The sequence below is a fragment of the Rissa tridactyla genome, chromosome 5 (assembly GCF_028500815.1).
Source record: "Rissa tridactyla isolate bRisTri1 chromosome 5, bRisTri1.patW.cur.20221130, whole genome shotgun sequence".
NCBI lineage: Eukaryota > Metazoa > Chordata > Aves > Charadriiformes > Laridae > Rissa > Rissa tridactyla.
In genome coordinates, this window is record NC_071470.1 from 27,014,651 (window position 1) to 27,031,695 (window position 17,045).

Below are 17,045 nucleotides of genomic sequence, written 5' to 3' on the forward strand. Positions count from 1 at the left end.
TAAATATATGTGTGTATTCTGGTTTTTTTAAGATCAATTAGATTGGACTAAGAGACAACATGCAGGTATATGTAACTATACAAAAATAGCATCATACTGTTTCTTGAAGGTAATGAGTGATAGATACTACTGTGAGTGGGGATGACTTGTAGAATATATATTTGAGTATATATCAGATTTTTACAGGTATAATTGTTGATGCTGAAGGAAAGGAAAAATATGTTATGTTTTGCTGTTTCCCAGCTTCCCTGCCACTCTCTTTTCATGCTCCAATCAGTTGATGGCTTGAATTCTGTCTTCCTTGGTCCTTCAGTAAGGTGATCTGAGGGGGGAGCGTTCAGACTGCTTACTAAGCTCAGGCAGAAGACGTCACGCTGCTCACTGACACAATATGTTGAATGATGAAAAGTTACCGCATTTCCCATCAAAGCTATTTTTCTTCCTCATATCACTGTGGGAGATTATTACTGACTTATCTTTGCATCTGTTTGCAGGAATCTCGGTGGCCTTACTTATTTGGAGCGATCATTGTGCCTTCATTGATACAAGTTGTGATTCTGCCTTTTCTTCCTGAAAGTCCTCGTTACCTTCTACTTGAAAAACATAACACGAGCAAGGCAGAAAAAGGTATGATGTGTTACTTTCTTGCAATAAAGGATTGTTTATTGTAGGGATACTGGCTGAAAAGTAATTCTGATGTCACAGTAAAAGCAGAATGTTCCCATAGGAGAATCTCTTGGCAGTTATTTTTCCCTCACCTTTTTGTTTGTGCGTAAATATAACTGTTGCTTTGATTTATTTTTTTAATAGATCAAATTCTCCAACAAACTAACCTATGTAGCATTACGCATAGCGATACAGAGCTAACCAAATCATCCTACTGTTGTGCATCAGCCACTGTATTCGGGGTTCATTTGGGAGTGAAAGGTGGTTTCAGTCTTCACGACTCTCCCTTATCTACAGTCTTTGCCATTTGGCTAGCAAAAACGCTGATTCTGTTGCTGGATTTTGTTCAATAGCCACTGTGTTTGACCCTTCTGTAACTCAGTAACCTTTGTATTTCTAATAATAACCTCATACACCGATTTAACTGCATATTTTCAGTGCTTCTGTATAGCTTGCTTCAGTTTCACAAACCCAGAACAGAATAATTTGTTCTTATTTTGGGTTGTATGTGTAAAAGAATTTGCTTGTGTGATCACAGCTGCTGTATAGTCTGCTCCAGTAAAATCAAGGTGGTCAGTTTTAAGTTCCAGTATATCATCACGTTATGGCTGAGAGAATGTTGAAAAATTTGGTTTTGCTTATTGTAGGGACACATTAAAAATAGGATTGTACAAAGAAGGAAGGACTCTGATTATAATACCAGGATGTTTGCAGAACATAACTGCGCTTTAACAATTATTCGTAAAAATTTCATTTCAATATAACCCTTAACATTTTCAGTCCCTAACTAGTTGCTTGCAAAATTACTTGCAAAGTGTGAATCAGCCCCTGAAACTTAAATTTAATAATCTTTTAGCATTAAATTAATGCAACTCACTCTACCCTGTTTCTTCTACCATGAAATGAAAAACTGGCCTTTTTTGTTCTGATGAGCACTATGAAATAGAAATGGCATGCTAGAGACTCCTGTGTTGTCTCACTTTGGTGTTGAATGAAGAATTTTGTAAATGTTGGGGTCTGAAACATTTAAAGATACAGTAGAATTTTTAAAGAAAAAAAAAAACACAGAAAGAAAAAAGGAGAGCACAAAAGCAGCAGGGCTTTGGGGAGAGTTCTTTAGCTTTACAGAATCAGCGGAGATTTGTTGAGGCAGAGAAGAGCTTTTCCAGGGTTGGTGAAGGAAAGGGCTTGCCTGCCAGCTGTGGTCAGAGCAGCCAGCGGTGGTGAGCAGCTTGGGGCTGGCTGTTGGGTGGTGACTTCTGCTGCACCACAGCTGTGCTGGGAAGAAATGCCTTTGGGTGCCAAGTTTAAACTGGCTCATTTCTACCTGATACAAGTGTAAAATGTATTTCTGGAGCTATGGCTGGCAAAGAGCCTGCATCGGCAATGCTATTGCGTAATGTCACGCCTGTTCTGTAGGGATCTATTGGAAATACTGCCACAGAACCTGGAAACCTCAGCACTGGCAGTGAAGCTGGGCCTCTCCCAGGTGGAGTTTAAAAATTGCAAAAAATTGGCAGTGGAATTAACACCACCTGCCTTGAAATTCACACCATTTACTGTTTCTGGTAATGGGCCAACTGCAGTCTGGGACGTTTTCAGCATACATGTTCTGAAAATGGTTTGAAAGCTTATCTAGAAGCATTGGAGGTGGACTTTGGAGTAGAAGACTTCAGAGAGCAAAGTTACCCACACCTTATTTGGTATTTGAAGGGAAATGAACTTGAGCAATTGGCTTGCTGATTATGAGAAGGTGTCTTTCATGAGACACCTTAAAGACTATAAATTTAGATACTCTGAGAAAAAAAGAGGAGGCTGATATAAAAAACTTTTCAAAGTAACTGCTTATCAATAGAAGCTTTTGGACCTGATTAATTCTAAAAGAAAAAAACTAATAATGATACATGTTGTAGTACAGAGTGAAACTTATTTTGAGTGTAGTCTACAGAGCTTTCGAAACAGGTAGAGACCAATGATTCTAGACAGGGGTTTGCAGAGGACTGTAGGACAGTGAAGTGTACACTTCCCCCTGAATTCCCCTCCCGTTCCTTGCCTATCAGGCAGCCGTGCTTCCAGAATTGTTTGCACAGGCAAGGTGTAAGATATCAGGTTCAAAATAGGTAAGGATGATTCTTAGACATCATTTTGGAGTCCTTGAAATCCACCTGTAAGGCAGCATAGGTCATATCATCTTACCCTTCTGTGTTATGAAGTATCCATGTGTTAGGAAGCACGTTAGGAACACATACAATTTTCTTACCATTGCACATCCTTTTTAATCCCCTCTCTCCTAATGTAGATTTGCAAGTGATAGTATCTTTGGATCTCTGTTCTGCATGTGGATAGGTGGGGAGGGAGTTTGGTTGATTCATGGAATGACCAGGCAGAGGACACCTGTGATGTTAGACCAGCGTGGGGGGTTTGGAGCCTTCCTCCCCACCCCAGGGCATGTGGAGAAATCCAGATTAGGCATGAGCCAAGTTTTGGGCATCTGGAGTAACGCAGTGGAATAACGAAAGCACATGGGGAGGGGAATTCACAAAATAGGAGGTTCAATAACTGTGAATCAACAGTTAAGAAAAATCATCTGGATGTTAGCATTATCTGCAGAAACAGGAGGAAAAGCCTGAGTATTAGGGACACTAGAGGAGCTTGTGCGTTATTAAAAAAAACTACTGATTATAAACCATGTAATGACAATGCAGTATTCTCCATTTTAATGATGACTACAGTAATGCTTTTGAATTATTTGCCTCTTAGGTTAAATCTGCATATTAATACTAGAAATGCGCAAGTCTTTCTTCTGACTAAATCCCTTTTCTTTCCCCTAATGGATCAAGGCTATTCATGCAAATATACATTTCACTGTGGATTATATCTTGTTGGAGAAATATAAATCTGTTATTTGTAAAAGGTCTGCTGTATTTAAGGCAGATGACTGCGTTAGTCTTTATAAAATACTCTAAAATGTATGTGTATGTCAAAGCTTCTAAAGTGGAGATGCCAACATTAATCTTCCTAATTGTTTTAGAGCAATAAAAATCCAGTGGGAAAATGTAGGTCACTGAGTTTCCACCAAATTCTGCTTCTGCTTTCATCCCCTCCTTTTCTTCTGCCCTCAGGAGATAACCAGACTATAGCTACCAAAATGCAGGTGGCATCATTCTCTTTTTTTGGCAGAGGTGTAAAAGAGCATGACGCCTTTAAGTGGCAAATAAGAGACTGAAAGAGGGAGAAGGACCAAAACGTGTTGTGTAAATGATGAACAGAGAGAAGGATGAGGTTACAGCAGGCAGGCTCTAGCCCAAGAAGCTACTCCGTGAGCACAGGAATTTGAGGCCTCAGAAGAGTGATGTCTCCTGAGCTCCACTAATGGGGATCTACCCAGTTCCCTGCTTTCCCCTTCATAGCAGTGGAAGCGGTGCAGGCTGTGGGTGGCTGAGCCGATGTCTGGCTGATCAGCCATACGGACGCCATGGCTGATTTGCAGTTGTCTGCTGCCAAAAGCCGTGCTAACAGCCGAGCTCTACTTGTCTTCCTGGAGGTCACCATCCTGTGTCCTGCTCCCTGAGACCAACAGGAGCTGAGCTATCTCCCTTATTCCTGTCTCACTGCTGAAGGTGGGAGAACTGATTTACGTGTTGTGGGGGGAGAATGGCTGACTGGAGCAACAGCACAATCTGTAAAGCAGCTTTGCTCAAGAAGCTAAAAATCTGTTAATGGGGAGAGGGTAGAAGCATCCCAGCTCTCCTCCCAGGTCCCATAACTAACATTCTCCTCCCTTGGTAAGAACAGAAGGGAGAAAAATGTCTGACATTTAACTGGTGTGATCCTTCTTCATAATGCTCACCAGACAGCAGAGGAGAAATGAGTATTTAAATGGTTGAGGGGAAGGACTTTGGAAGGAGATGGTTATTTAGTTGCTAGAGAGCAGTGGGAGTGAAGGCTAACAGGGATAGAAACAGGAAGAAAATGAAAAATCTACTGCTAGAATTACATCAGGTGGTTTACCATTCAAGCCCTAGGACAGTAAGACAGGAATTTGACATTAGTTGTCTATTAGTTGCATGCCAAGCGGACACCTGATCTGTGACTGTGGCAATGATGCAAAATAAATAAAACCAATCATAGTAGTGTGATAAAACATTTTTATGACTAACAACATTGATTATAAACACTCTTAGTTGGAGAGTTGGTGTGTCTTTTGAAGAAACCTGCATTTTCAATGCAGCTACAGTAGCAGGTCATGTAAATCAATAATGGGATTCACATGGTGTCCCAGCTTGCCGGAGAAGAATATTGTTATGTCTTAAGGGTCAAATAACTTAGATAAAATGTCACAGTAACATCTGTTGGTGACATACAAAATCTGTTCATCTAGTATGTTCATTCATACATTAAAACTCCAGTGGTTATGAAAGAAGTATTACACCAGCAATAACAAGAAGTGTAGATTTAAATTCTTCGAACGATGGATTAGAGTTAATACCCTTTGATGTGACATAACAGCAAAGCCATTCCTGATTTTAAAAAGTAGGTAGTTAATTTTTTTACAAAGACACTCGTGGGGCCCACGTGGACAGGAGAAATATTAAAACCAAAGTTAGGGCAGGAATAAATTGCTGCAAATCCAGTGATTTAAATGAAGTTGTTATGGCTGACAACAAGGACATGGATGATTTATTTTTGCCTATATGTGTTTTCTGTATGTCATTAAGCATTATAAGCTATGGTTATTGGAGAGGAAGAGTCAGCCATGACTACTACAGTTGCTGGCTCATGGTAGAGGCTCCATCTCAGATGGTTGCTGACTGACAAAAACTACAGTGATTGTGGTGTGTCTGTTTTGTTTTTAAGCTTTTCTTAAACCTCCAGTCTTTCACAAAGGATACTTGGTCCACTGGACCTTTGATACAACTTGGTTTACCAATTCTTGCATTATTTTAGGGTGGCATGTAGATATTTTGTTTTACCTGTGCATCTTGGCTAGTTTCAAGTGAACTTGAACAGGCCTATTTTGTATTGATGGTCTGTGAAACCAGACATAAGAACAGGTAAAGATGTAATCCCAAACTGGATAATAACTCACAGAAGATCTGTGTGTTCCTTTACTTAGAAGGAGGTCACACATGGGAAAAGCCTAAAGCCTTTTCCTTGCCGTAACATTTACTGAATTGGGGATTTGTTCTTAAACTTCGCTACATTACATGCTAGTAGTTAATTAATATTTTGCTAGATTTAAATAGTCATTTAAATCTCTTCTGGCAAGGTACATCTAAATTATTCTTCTGGCTATTCAGTGCTCTAATAAAATAAAATCTAAATTATTCTTCTGGCTATTCAGTGCTCTAATAAAATTAGTGGTTAAATTTTTTTCATTTGGCCAACTATTTTTGCATTGACATGAGGGGAAATTATTATGTATCCAATTACAGGGAAATTACTATGTATCCAATTCAAAAGCATTAAAGTTGGGTGAACTTTTTGCAAGTGCTGAGGCAAACAGTGAGGCACCCCATACATCTGCTACCACTCAGAACAGCAGCCAACATTTTCAGAAGATGCCTGACTGCATCCATGCAGCCCGGCATTCTGTCTCCCACAGCTGCCAAAGAAGATACTGCTTAAGCAGAGCTTAGACATAGCTTTTTATTAAAGACACTGGGTTTATTGTACTTAATCAAGTGAACGTGTCCATGGGAAACAGATGACGGTAATACTCATGCAGCTTCTTATTTTTTTTAGTTTTTAGAGACATAAGCCATGTTGCCCAAACTACTACCAGTGATGACTACTCTCTTTTTCTGCCTCCTCCTCTTGCCTGGGGCTGGCTCCATTCTGTAAACCATACAACAGCCTTTTGATCCTTTTAAATGTCTTCTCAAAGTTTACATGCTAATTTGATCTTTACAATAACAGCTGATTTCTTTTCACAGTTGTGGAAGTACTACAGTGGAAAAAGAATTAGTAATTTCCCATGTAGTTGAGTTCTTGAGTATCCATCTTCAGTTAATTTAAAGGCCTGATTGGTTTTAAAGACAGTACCAACAGTAGAAAAAGAGTTAGTAATTCCCCATGTAGTTGAGTTCTTGAGTGCCTGTCTTCAGTTAATTTAAAAGGCTGATTGGTTTTAAAGACAGTACCACCTGATTTTTTTCAGACTTTTGAAAAACTTTCAAATGTTTCACCTTCACTTAGCTGAGATGAATAAAAGCTGGTGGTGTAAATGGAAGGGTTTCCTATCTCCTTTCCCCTTGACTGGAACCATCCACTTCTTTTGCTATTTATAAAGGTAGTGTAGCAGCTTTTGAAAGCCGAGCATCTAGGACCTTCTGATCCAAGGGAAATAAAAAGAAATCTGGGAAAGGTCTAAAAATTGCCAGAACTGTATCTCCTTAGACAGTTGTAAGCGTGACATGGAAATAAGCCCTCCCTACAGAGAGAAGCAGCCAGTCACAGAGGGAAATGAGTCATTGCAGCGGGGAGAGGAATGACTGTGGTGCCTCTCAGTGCCAATAATGCAGGGATTTAAAACGTTAAATGAATAGACTTGAACATCACACATTGAAAGACCTTTGAGTTTTCACATCTCCCTGCTAATGCAGAATTTATTTCCACATTAATTATGTATAAAATTGTGATTCTTACTGTACTGAAAAAATGTTAATGGAAGAAAATTAAAGATGTGTTGAGCAGCAGGAAAATGTGTTTTTCCAAGAAGACTGAGTGTTATCTGCTCAAAACTATGCATATATAGCATAGCATTTTCTTAGCATTTCTTGGCTTGTTGGTAATTTTAAGCATCCGTCAAAGTTCCCTAGTGGCATTTACATCTCTGCCCTAATACCATGAAGGGAAGAAAAAGAAACCAGGTGTCTAGGTTTTTCTTGCCTTGTACTTGGTAATTTTGGTAATTGCAGTTTTTTACTTCATGATCCTTCTAGAAATATAGCAAGCTCCCTGTGCAGAAAAGACAGATTGCTTTCTTTTTACTTGACTGCACCTATATTTTTGACTTGTGTGCCCTACAGTAATGCTGAGGATTCTAAGGACAGGAAAAAGAAAGAAAATTGTGCAATGACCTAATTTACACTGATAAACCAGATGCTTAAAAATCTGAGAGAATCTTTTCAAAGAAGAGTACGGTGATATATGTCTGGTTGTTCTCATCTTTATCTGAATTTTTCTTTATCAGTGCTCTAATAATACTGAGGAAAGTGTAATTTAAGTGGTACTGACTTACCATAGTCACACATTGTTCTAATTTCACAGTTCTTATCGTAGCCTTTAAATACATCACGTTCATTTAAGCAGGCATTTAGCATGTCATTTAATAAGTGGGCAGTGGCACAAGGACAAAACTCAGCAACTTAAATTCTAGGCTCTGAGGTCCAAATCTGTTAGCTCGTTTCTGATGGTAATTCCTGTGTGAAAAGATAAATCTCATGCTGTTCCTGAGGGATTTAAAAATTCTGACCTTTCCTCTCCCAAGAGAGAAGGTGGATATCAGAATAAATGAATGTTATCAATTGACTCAGCACCCAGAGGTGATCAGTGTTCATCCCTTAAAAAAAAAAATCAGCCCACTTGTTAAGCAGGGTCACATAAACCTCATTAAAATGCAATAGAAGTGCTAACTGCCTCTGAAAAACTGGGCCCAGAGCTCAAGTTAGTTCCCTGGGCCACCAGACTGGGAGCCAGGCGGAGCACACAGTGTTGCGCATCCATCAAAGGGACGGAGAGGGATGCGCCGGGGAGGCCACCAGTGCGTTTGTGTGACCGATCCCTCACGACATTGAAATGCCACTACTTGGCCTTTTCACCTGCTGGGTAAAGTTAAATTTTATAACTTCAAAACCTAAATAGAGTCCAGGCATTTTAATCATGACTAGTCAGTGTCTCTGGCTTTCATAACCGTCCAAGTCCTTTCTATGATCCAAACCAATGTATACTTACTGGAAAATGTGAAGGTCATTTATTTATAGGCAGTACTATGCAAAGGTGTGGATAAGAGAAAAATGGACTTTGCTCTTAGGAGAACTAAATCAACTTATTCACCTAATAAAAATAACAATTTTAAGTGACCTGCTGTGTAAAGGATTGTTTTTAGAGTTAGCATCCTACTGGGTCACAAAGCTTTGTTGCAGGGGTATGCATAATGTAATTGTTTCTCTGCAGTCATGCCAAGATGGTAAGAATTTTGAACATCTCTTAAAAAGCCAACCCCTGGGGTATGTTCATAAGATTGTGACAAAATTATCATCAGCATATACAGTATCTGTAAAACAAGGTTGGTGGAGATACATCACCTCCATTAGGAGGTATCTGTTTGTAGTACCTCTTGAAGCCATTGTGAGATGAAAAGCTTTTATTATTCACAGTGGAAGGATATCTCAGTAAGTCATCAATGTGTGATAATATAATACTAAGTGGTATACTTTTCTGGGGAGACGAAGTTGTTTGTTTGCTTACATTTGCCAGGTAAATTCACTCCTGTGTCTACAGCGTTGACAAATAGAAACTGCTCTAGGTAATTCTTTCTAATATTAATCATCTTGACAAAGTGAATTCTTGCCGGTATGCTAGTGAAAACAAGAGGTAAAATGAAGAGTAATAGCTATTCCTTTCAAATGTCTGCCTTTCCTTGGTTTACCAGACTTAGGAACATTTTTACATGTTATTACTTCTCTATCCAATCTACCTACAGCAACAAAATGTGATATATTGTTAGGCTGCAAAATTAGCCAAGTCAAATAATGTTCAAAACTGCTTTGCAATTAAACCCTTTTTTTGCAGGGTTTTGACTCTGCACTGGACCTTAGGCTATATTATATATGAAATAATATAAGGAGCGATCTGGTAAGGTTGCCAAGCAATTTATATATTCTTATTACAGCTTCTGAGACCGGTTGCAGGGAGGAGACAGATCATACCCACAGCAGAATGATATTGTTGTGCAGAAGAATAATTAAGTTGTAGCCCATGTGTGGTTCCTGTTTGTGTCACACATTTCCATTTCTATGGAACAAGTCTGTTGTAAATGCAGATAGTGCCAAGTGTCTGGCCTAAAGTACATGTCCTCTCTCTGTAGCATTTCAGACCTTCCTTGGGAAAGACGACGTGTCTCATGAAATAGAAGAAGTTTTGGCAGAGTCTCGAGTCCAAAGAAACACCAAGTTAGTGTCAATACTTCAGCTTCTGAGAACCCGTGCTGTGCGATGGCAGGTCATTACCGTGGTTGTCACCATGGGCTGCTACCAGCTCTGTGGGCTAAATGCTGTAAGTGTCCTTCTTCAGGCCATGACATCTCCTGGTGTGCTCCTTTATTTCTTTTTAATGCAAGGCTTGTGCTATACCATTCAGCAATCTCTATGACTTTCTATTTTTGGCTGTTTCTTATTCATAATTATTTTGTTACACCAGCATGTGGGCAGCTCCATGGAAAGCTGTATCATTTGTGGGTTTTTTTTAAACAAAAAAAAAAAAAGGTTGGGGGGAAGCCATGTTGTGTTAAGTTTGAAGGAATACATGAAAAGGTAGTACAGATCAGCAAAGAAAGTGTGCAGCTTCTGCTTCTGTTATTCAGATTCTCTGCTTCTGGTCACTTAAGATCTGGTCTGATATGCCTCATGTTTGTTCGTTAGGTAAACTTGGTCTTTCAGTAGACATTTCTGTTTGGATTAATTCAGTTGTGTGCTTATAGAAGTCAGCAGAAGTTCCTGTAAGTGATTTTTGATGTTTGTGGATGTTTGATTTTTGTTGTTGTTTCATACAATTTGAAGAATAAGCTGCACTTCAATATGCCTTTTTTGGAAAGTGGAGCAAAAGAGGAAAAAAGACACCAAACAGCCAATAGCCAGAAGTCCCGTTGACCGTTAATGTGTGTCTAAGGCTAATGGATACCAAAGTCTCCTTTTCTATCTGTCTGAGCCCATTGCATCAGCTAGGAGAGGGTCACAGGACAATTTAGATTGGAAGGGGTCTTTGGAGGTCATCTGGTCCAGCCCCATGCCCAGAGCAGGACTGACTTCAGGGTTGACTCAGGCTACTGAGGGCTTTGTGCAGGTGAGTTTTGAATATCTCCAAGTTGAAGAGTCCACGACCTCCCTGAGCAACCTGTGCCAGGTATTCTCACCTCTTACACTGTGAAAAGCATTTTCTTGATATCCAGCCAGAACTTTCCTTGCTGCAGCTTGTGACATTTGGGTTAGATGCTTTACGTTGCACAACACAAATTTTCTCATGAAGCACCTCAAAGCGAACGGGGTTTTCATCATAGTTCAAAGGCATTAATTGCTTATGTATATGAAGGGCAATTCATGAACAGAGCTTGGCTTCTCACTGTGGCTTTGTGCATGACACCATACTTCAGCTGTGTTTGTTTTTTTTTTTACCCCAGGGCTAATCAGTGATAATAAGTGTACCAAAGGCAGCTAGTTCAGGCTTATCTCAGGTGTCTCTATAGCTTTAAAACTCCTAATACAAAGTAATTTGTCCAAGACCATTTGAAATATTAATGCAATTAGAATTCTGGTATCTAAAAGTTTTTAATGAAATACTAGGAGACAGCTAGAAGATTTTTTCATACTGTGGAGAGAACTATAAACACGTTTGTATAGGTGGTATTTTCTTCTAATTGTAGGATTTTGGTGCTAATGACAGGCTATTTTGTTCCTCATTGTGGATACTTTTTTAAGAAAAGAAATGGAATTATCTTGTCATCCAGTCTTTCTAAGATTTATCAATGCAGAAGTGAAATAAAATGACACTTATAGTAAGAAACAGACTGTTAAAATAATGAAGCACATTGCCAAAAAAAAAAGAAAAAGAATCACACAACTAAATTTTCAGGGGAAAGAGAAGAGTTTTGTGACTTTGAGGATATTTAATAGATGACAGAAATTGTCCAGCACTCCATGGCAGAACATAGGCACACTCTCATAGCTTGAATGGGGGTGTGGGGCAATAGTGAGACATGTCCAGTCCAAAATGAATACCAGAGTTGTTTTAAGGTGTCATTAGGTGGCCAATTTGTGAAAATATGCCTCAGAAAAACTATTTTTGTCAGAAAACCTGTATATCAATTGGCTTGTTTAAGCCTTGCCTTTTTTTTTAAATTATTATTATTATTTTGTTTCTCCTCCCACATAATGCCACTAAACATGAAAAAAAAATTATTCACACAAAATTTGCATTCTGAAATTGATTTTTTTAAAATAGTTCATCTAGGAAAAACAAGCAGATGATGAGAGGTCAAGAGCAATAGTTGGACCACTTGATTAAGAGACCAGGTGTCAATTCCTTGTCTCTTCTGCATGGCTTTCTTGGCTGATCTTGCTCAAGTTGCCTGAAGCTCAGAGATCACAGGGCAGGTACACGTGTGACAGATACTGTTCAACCCACGTCTTGGTTTGCCTGGCTGCATCTGGGCTGACCTGCTGGGTGTGAGCCAGCATCAGCAAGGTTTAACTGGCTGCCAACGCTTCCTTCTCACTCATAGTTCCCACCGTTTGCTTTGTCTGTAGTGCTCTGTTAGTCAGTCTGGTCTTTTCCACAACTGCCATCTGGGCAGGACATATGGGAAAGTTGGGCAGGACATATGGGAAAGTTGGGCTTCTTTCAGGCGAGAGTCTCAGGTCACTCTCAGGGGAAATTACCAGCTGGCAGACTTCTGTAATCATCCTGCTGGTATCTGAGAACACTTGCTTCCTTTTAAGGCTTGTACTTTCCAGTAAAATAGCTTAAAACCAGTACATTTGTTTGTTTCCACATGGAGCAGAAATCATGGTGAAGCCCTGATTATATTAATATATTCAATTATAACAAAATACCAGACAGCCTGACCTAAGTTGGCATAAATAAATGAATCTGTATTAGTCTCTTTTCATCTGATAAAATTTATCCATGAAACATATAATCCATAATAAACTTATTTATCTTTCACCATTATATCTCAGTTCTAAAGAAGACGCAAAACTACAGTGAAGTTCTCATTGGTGAACTTTATCCCTTTTCATATCAAGAACTACACTGCGCTGCATATTGCTTTGACCAGGGTCATTCCCAAGTGGAATCCCTAGGCTTTCGTGGGGTCTCTCCTTAAGGCAGGGGCTGTATTTCAAATGGCAAGAAATCATGTAGGGGATGGGGGACCATGCAGCAAGGCATGTTTTCAGCATGCAAAGGACCTATGAAGAGTGTGTGCCTCACATTTGCTGTAGAGAAGACCTGGCAGCAGGTAGTGTAGGAAGGGATGAGCATGCAGTATGCATTCAGCGTGCAACACAGTATATGTCTATGTTGTTGCCTGTTTCTTTTTTTTTTTCTTTTTTTTTTATTTCTGGATGAGAAAGAAAAGGACTGGAAAACTGAGACAATGCTAGAGGTGTTTCTGGTGTGAAAAAGTTTGGGAACACCATTGATAACATGTAACACGTGCCACTTTAAACTAAGAGCTTATAGGAGTAAAAGCTTATGATAAGCAAAGTAAACAACTTCCACGCAGCTAACTGTAATCTACAGACAAGAATGCTAAAAGGTTGTGTCTGAACTCACCGAATTCAGACTGAGGAGATACAGCTGTTTAACTGACCAAAATGGTGAAGTTTTACTTCTGTCTGTGAAGCAACAGAAACCCACCGTGAACATAGGAACTTGGACGTCCCTGTGTTGATTTGGACTAGAGAGCAGTTATGTCTGGGTTTTTGGACCTTCTGCCCAATTTTTCCACAGCTCTTTTGTTCCAAAACTTTTAGCCCAAATAATTAGCTAACAAAAATCATGTTAGAAAAATAACTTGGAGTAATTGTCATTAGCCTAGTAAGTTTTTCGCAGTAATGTCCTAGAGCAACATATTGCCCTGTTTAATGATACACAGGCTGAAAAACATTCACTTTTATTGTTTTCAAATGTGTACACCTTGTTAATTTTTACCCTAATTTATTTTTGTGCTGCTACAGAGGGCTAATAACTCAGTGAACCTCATGCTGTCTTTGCCAGGTTTTTAATCTAGCTGTGTTACTACCACTGCTGTTGTCAATGGTCAGTCATGCTCTTCTGTGAAACCACTTGTGAAATGTCTTATGTTCTAGTTATTACATTTTGGCAAATTGCATTTGGGAGTTGTCTGCTTAAGTGACTCTTTGGCCTCTTTCTTCTTGTTCTCCCTCAAGGTCAGCATACCTGCATTGTCACCACCATTTTTATCTCTACCTGCTACGCAAAACTGATATCAAGAATGAAATGCCTAAATTACATGGTTTATAACTTCCATTGCATGATTTTTTCAGTCTTGTAACCTGTAGTATGGAGAAAAATATTATTTTTATGGGAATTTTGTGCTACCTTGTTTTCCTTATAATCACTGGGTAGGGGTATGGGAGGTGAATAGGTTGACAGGGTCCCAAAAAATTTATCAGTTGTCATAAACATTTCAGAGAGAATTGGGAGCTGCTCCGTGGTTTTGCTTCAGTCATGCTCTGTATCAGCAAGGCCAATGAAATGCGCAGTTAACACCAGTGCATGCTACGTGAAGGCAGATTATTTCATATGGAGAAGTTTGCTGCTATCACTTGTTGTCGCTGCACCTATTCTGGTGAGAGCTGATGTGCCAGCAGTAGGCATAAAAGTCTTAAGTCAGGTTTTCTTTATCTGTGAGGTGATATAGGTGTCTTTTTAGTCCTTGGTGCTTTATTTTACTTGTATTTTATGTAAGATGAGTTGGATTTTCTTCTTTGATCTGATCTGGGACAAGCAGCTTTGCTGAAGGCTAGTTGGGAATTTAGTATTACTTTTTTTTTTTTTTTTTTTTTTTTTTTTTTTTTTTACAAAGCTCCTGAGTTAGTAGCTTGATGACCACGTGTAGCATCTGCATAATATGCTGGCAGGCAGCAGGGTTTTCCTCACGCGATCAAAACACTTCCATTCATCAGACAAGCCTTTTCTTTAGCACATGGACAGCATATGGAAAAAAAATATCACTACTAATTTCACATTTAGTGCCATTATTATCTCTGGCTTTCAGTTTTGTTGCCACAGATTTGGTTTAGAACTTTATTTTCTCCTCATAATCAGTTGTTTCCCTTGGTTTTCATCTTCTCTAGTAAATCAATTATCTTTTCTCTCTCCAAGGCAGTCTCTCCTTGTTGCATGCTTTTGGCAGCCAAAATCTTTGGCTAGTTCTTTGTTGTCACCTTGAGTCAAAAATATCATATGGTCTTCAGACCTTAGTTGAGATGTGAATGGGGCTTTGATACTCACCAGACTTGTTATTTTAAAATATATATGTTCTCCGTCTGGATATTGTCACCACTGGGTATGGTTTTACTGACCAAACACAGTCTAGGCTGGTAACTGTATGCTCCCTGTGTTTCTGTCCATTAATGACAACTCCTTCTAGCCTATGATTCATTTCATCCTAAAAGCAGCTCTTTACTTTTCACAAAAAGACTCTCACTCTAAAAGTATCTTTTCTTTCTGTTGACAATAGAGAGATTAGGGTGATGGCTTGACTGCTGATGTCCACACTGCTGTGAGGTTAAAGTGAGATAAATCTCACACCTTCTGTCTGAAAAGGAGCAGGTTTTTGCAATGCCTCTCAGCGCCTCTTTCCTGTTCTCTCCTGTTGTTATGTGCCATTGAGGTATTCCATAAAGCCATCCAAACCTGCTTTTTAAGCAGTGGGGCTCAACCACATGAAACCTATTTGTAGCCTCTTGTTCAATCTTAAAGTGAGTTTCTTTGATTTACTCCTACAGTGAATTAAGCTAAATTGAGTTAAAGCTGCTTGTAATTCTGCCTGGGTCTGCAAGCAGAAGTACAGCAGCAGTGTTGTGACTAATCCACCTGAAAGTTGCACCTTTCCTTCATTTGTTGTCCTGCCCAGCCCTTGATCATTCAGGGGTGCTCAGTGTTTTAACAAGTCTGGTCTGTGGCAGATCAGATGCTTGAACTGAATGCCAGCGTCCTGTACTCCAAGACATAATGATTAATAACTCATTTTCTTCTCTCTGATACAGATCTGGTACTACACAAACAACATCTTTAGTGAAGCTGGGATCCATCATGAAACAATCCCCTATGTTACTCTAAGTACTGGTGCTGTTGAGACTCTGGCTGCTGTTTTTTCTGTAAGTATGGTTATAAAAATCCATTAACATGCTTGATATTTAAATTACTGATTTTATTTCCTTACACAGGTTAAAATATAAATAAATAGTATATTGAGGATTAAGTGTAATGGCTGGTAGAGCATTTGAAAATATTAATCCTAAACTCAGTTTTGTGGCTCGGACAATTTTTTTGTAAAAAGATGCTCTCTAGTTGCATACAAGGAGCATAAAAAGTTGATATATCCTGAGGTGCTTTGTATGAGTGAAGAAAAAGAAGGCAGGAACAGCAAGGCCCAAAGTATATTTAGTGATAACTCATAAATGACTTTACCTGGTAGCAGTTTATTCACATCTCAGAGTCTTCTTGTGTGCCTGCTGGGAAGCAGGCAGTGTTGCTGAAGAAGGCTCAGGCATAGTACAGCGAGGTGTGTCCAGTATGGATCACAGAAACAGACATACGACTTACTGGGCATGTTTTAATGACACATTTCCTATAGCAGCTTACAAACACTGAGGAAAATTCTTCAGCCATTTAAAAATATCGGAGTAAGTGTTTGTAACCCAGCTTGTTGGAAAAATAAGCCAGCATGCTAGAACAAGATTGTCCCGTGTTGTGTTAAATTCTGCTATCTCATTCACCGAGGGCAAGGAGGCATCCTTTCATAACACGCGAGCTCCTGAGTAGGTCGTGTACCTTTGCTCTGCACTGAACAGAGAGGAAGATGTTAATAGGAAAAAATATCCAGGCACATTTTTTTCTTTCCTATTTCAAAATAGAAAAGTTGGCTAGGAAAAAAAATAATACACTAAACAAGCAAACTAAACCTGAAAGGTTTAGATACGCCATTAATTGCTAAAGGAAATACATTTTTGTTTGCACTGCAATAAATAGGAAACAATGGAAGAAGTCTTTGAAATGGGAAGTTGCAAAAAAGTACATACTCTTTCTTTGTTAGGATTTTTCCTTATCTTCATATATTCTATACTAACTGTATTTGCACAATACTGGACGCACCAGACAAGCATTTTTAAATGTCAGAAGAATGGTTTTGGCAAAAAAATCCTCTCCAGTGGCAGAACAACTGCTTATGACCTATAAAATGTTAAACTAAATCCAACTATCAAGTATATTTTCTTATAGTCTAGGACATAAGGACTCTCAAAGGTTGCAAGGATCTTCTTCTGATCTTTGTAAATTTCTACAAATCTATTTTGAGGTAAACCATATTTTTTTTCTTTAATTAAGGGGACATTCTTTTTAATAGGTGG

The 17,045-nt window shown here is 39.0% G+C and overlaps 1 protein-coding gene across 3 annotated transcripts in view; it reads left to right on the forward strand.

Annotated features, from left to right (window-relative positions):
• Positions 1 to 17,045, forward strand: part of SLC2A9 (solute carrier family 2 member 9) — a 111,625-nt gene that overhangs the window by 39,777 nt on the left and 54,803 nt on the right. For all 3 annotated transcript variants that reach the window (XM_054202859.1, XM_054202858.1, XM_054202860.1), the window contains 3 exons: positions 495 to 627; positions 9,758 to 9,945; positions 15,684 to 15,794. In XM_054202859.1, the coding sequence (XP_054058834.1) occupies positions 495 to 627; positions 9,758 to 9,945; positions 15,684 to 15,794 (432 nt within the window). The remainder of the gene's footprint in view (positions 1 to 494; positions 628 to 9,757; positions 9,946 to 15,683; positions 15,795 to 17,045) is intronic.